Source organism: Mandrillus leucophaeus, unplaced genomic scaffold (genome assembly GCF_000951045.1).
Source record: "Mandrillus leucophaeus isolate KB7577 unplaced genomic scaffold, Mleu.le_1.0 Scaffold333, whole genome shotgun sequence".
NCBI classification, from domain to species: Eukaryota; Metazoa; Chordata; class Mammalia; order Primates; family Cercopithecidae; genus Mandrillus; species Mandrillus leucophaeus.
The window spans coordinates 250,795-251,426 of record NW_012103510.1 but is presented as its reverse complement, the minus strand read 5'-3'; the positions used below and the strand labels follow the sequence as shown (position 1 = coordinate 251,426).

Sequence of the window (632 nt, the reverse complement as noted above, 5' to 3'; positions counted from 1 at the left end):
CTTCTCCTCCTGCTCCTGCAGCCTCACTTCCTGCTCCCACATCTTCTCCTCCTGCCTCTGCATCTTTTCCTCCTGTTCCCGCATCTTCTCCTCCTGCTCCCACACCTCCTCCTCCTGCTCCCGCATCTTCTCCTCCTGCTCCCACAGCTTCTCCTCCTGCCTCCACAGCTTCTCCTCCTGCCTCCACATCTTCTCCTCCTACTCCCGCATCTTCTCTTCCTGCCTCCATATCTTCTCCTCCTGCTCCTTCTTCTCCTGCTCCTGCATCATCTCCTCCTGTTCCCACAGCTTCTCCTCCTGCCTCCACATCTTCTCCTGCTCCCGTATCTTCTCCTCCTGCTCATGCATCTTCTCTTCCTGTCCTGCTCATGCATCTTCTCTTCCTGCCTCCACATCTTCTCCTCCTGCTCATGCATCTTCTCCTCCTGCTCATGCATCTTCTCCTCCTGCTCCCATAGCTTCTCCTCCTGCTCCCACAGCTTCTCCTCCTGCTCCCACATCTTCTCCTCCTGCTCCCGCAGCTTCTCCTCCTGCTCCTGCATCTTCTCCTCCTGCTCCCACAGCTTCTCCTCCTGCTCCCGCATCTTCTCCTCCTGCTCCCGCAGCTTCTCCTCCTGCTCATGCATCTTCTC

The 632-nt window shown here is 57.4% G+C and overlaps 1 protein-coding gene across 1 annotated transcript in view; it reads right to left on the bottom strand.

The window, feature by feature from the left end:
- Window positions 1–632, bottom strand: part of LOC105545635 (putative golgin subfamily A member 6-like protein 6) — a 19,524-nt gene that overhangs the window by 12,859 nt on the left and 6,033 nt on the right. The window contains 2 exon segments of the mRNA XM_011988652.1: window positions 3–362; window positions 365–630. Of these exon segments, the coding sequence (XP_011844042.1) occupies window positions 3–362; window positions 365–630 (626 nt within the window).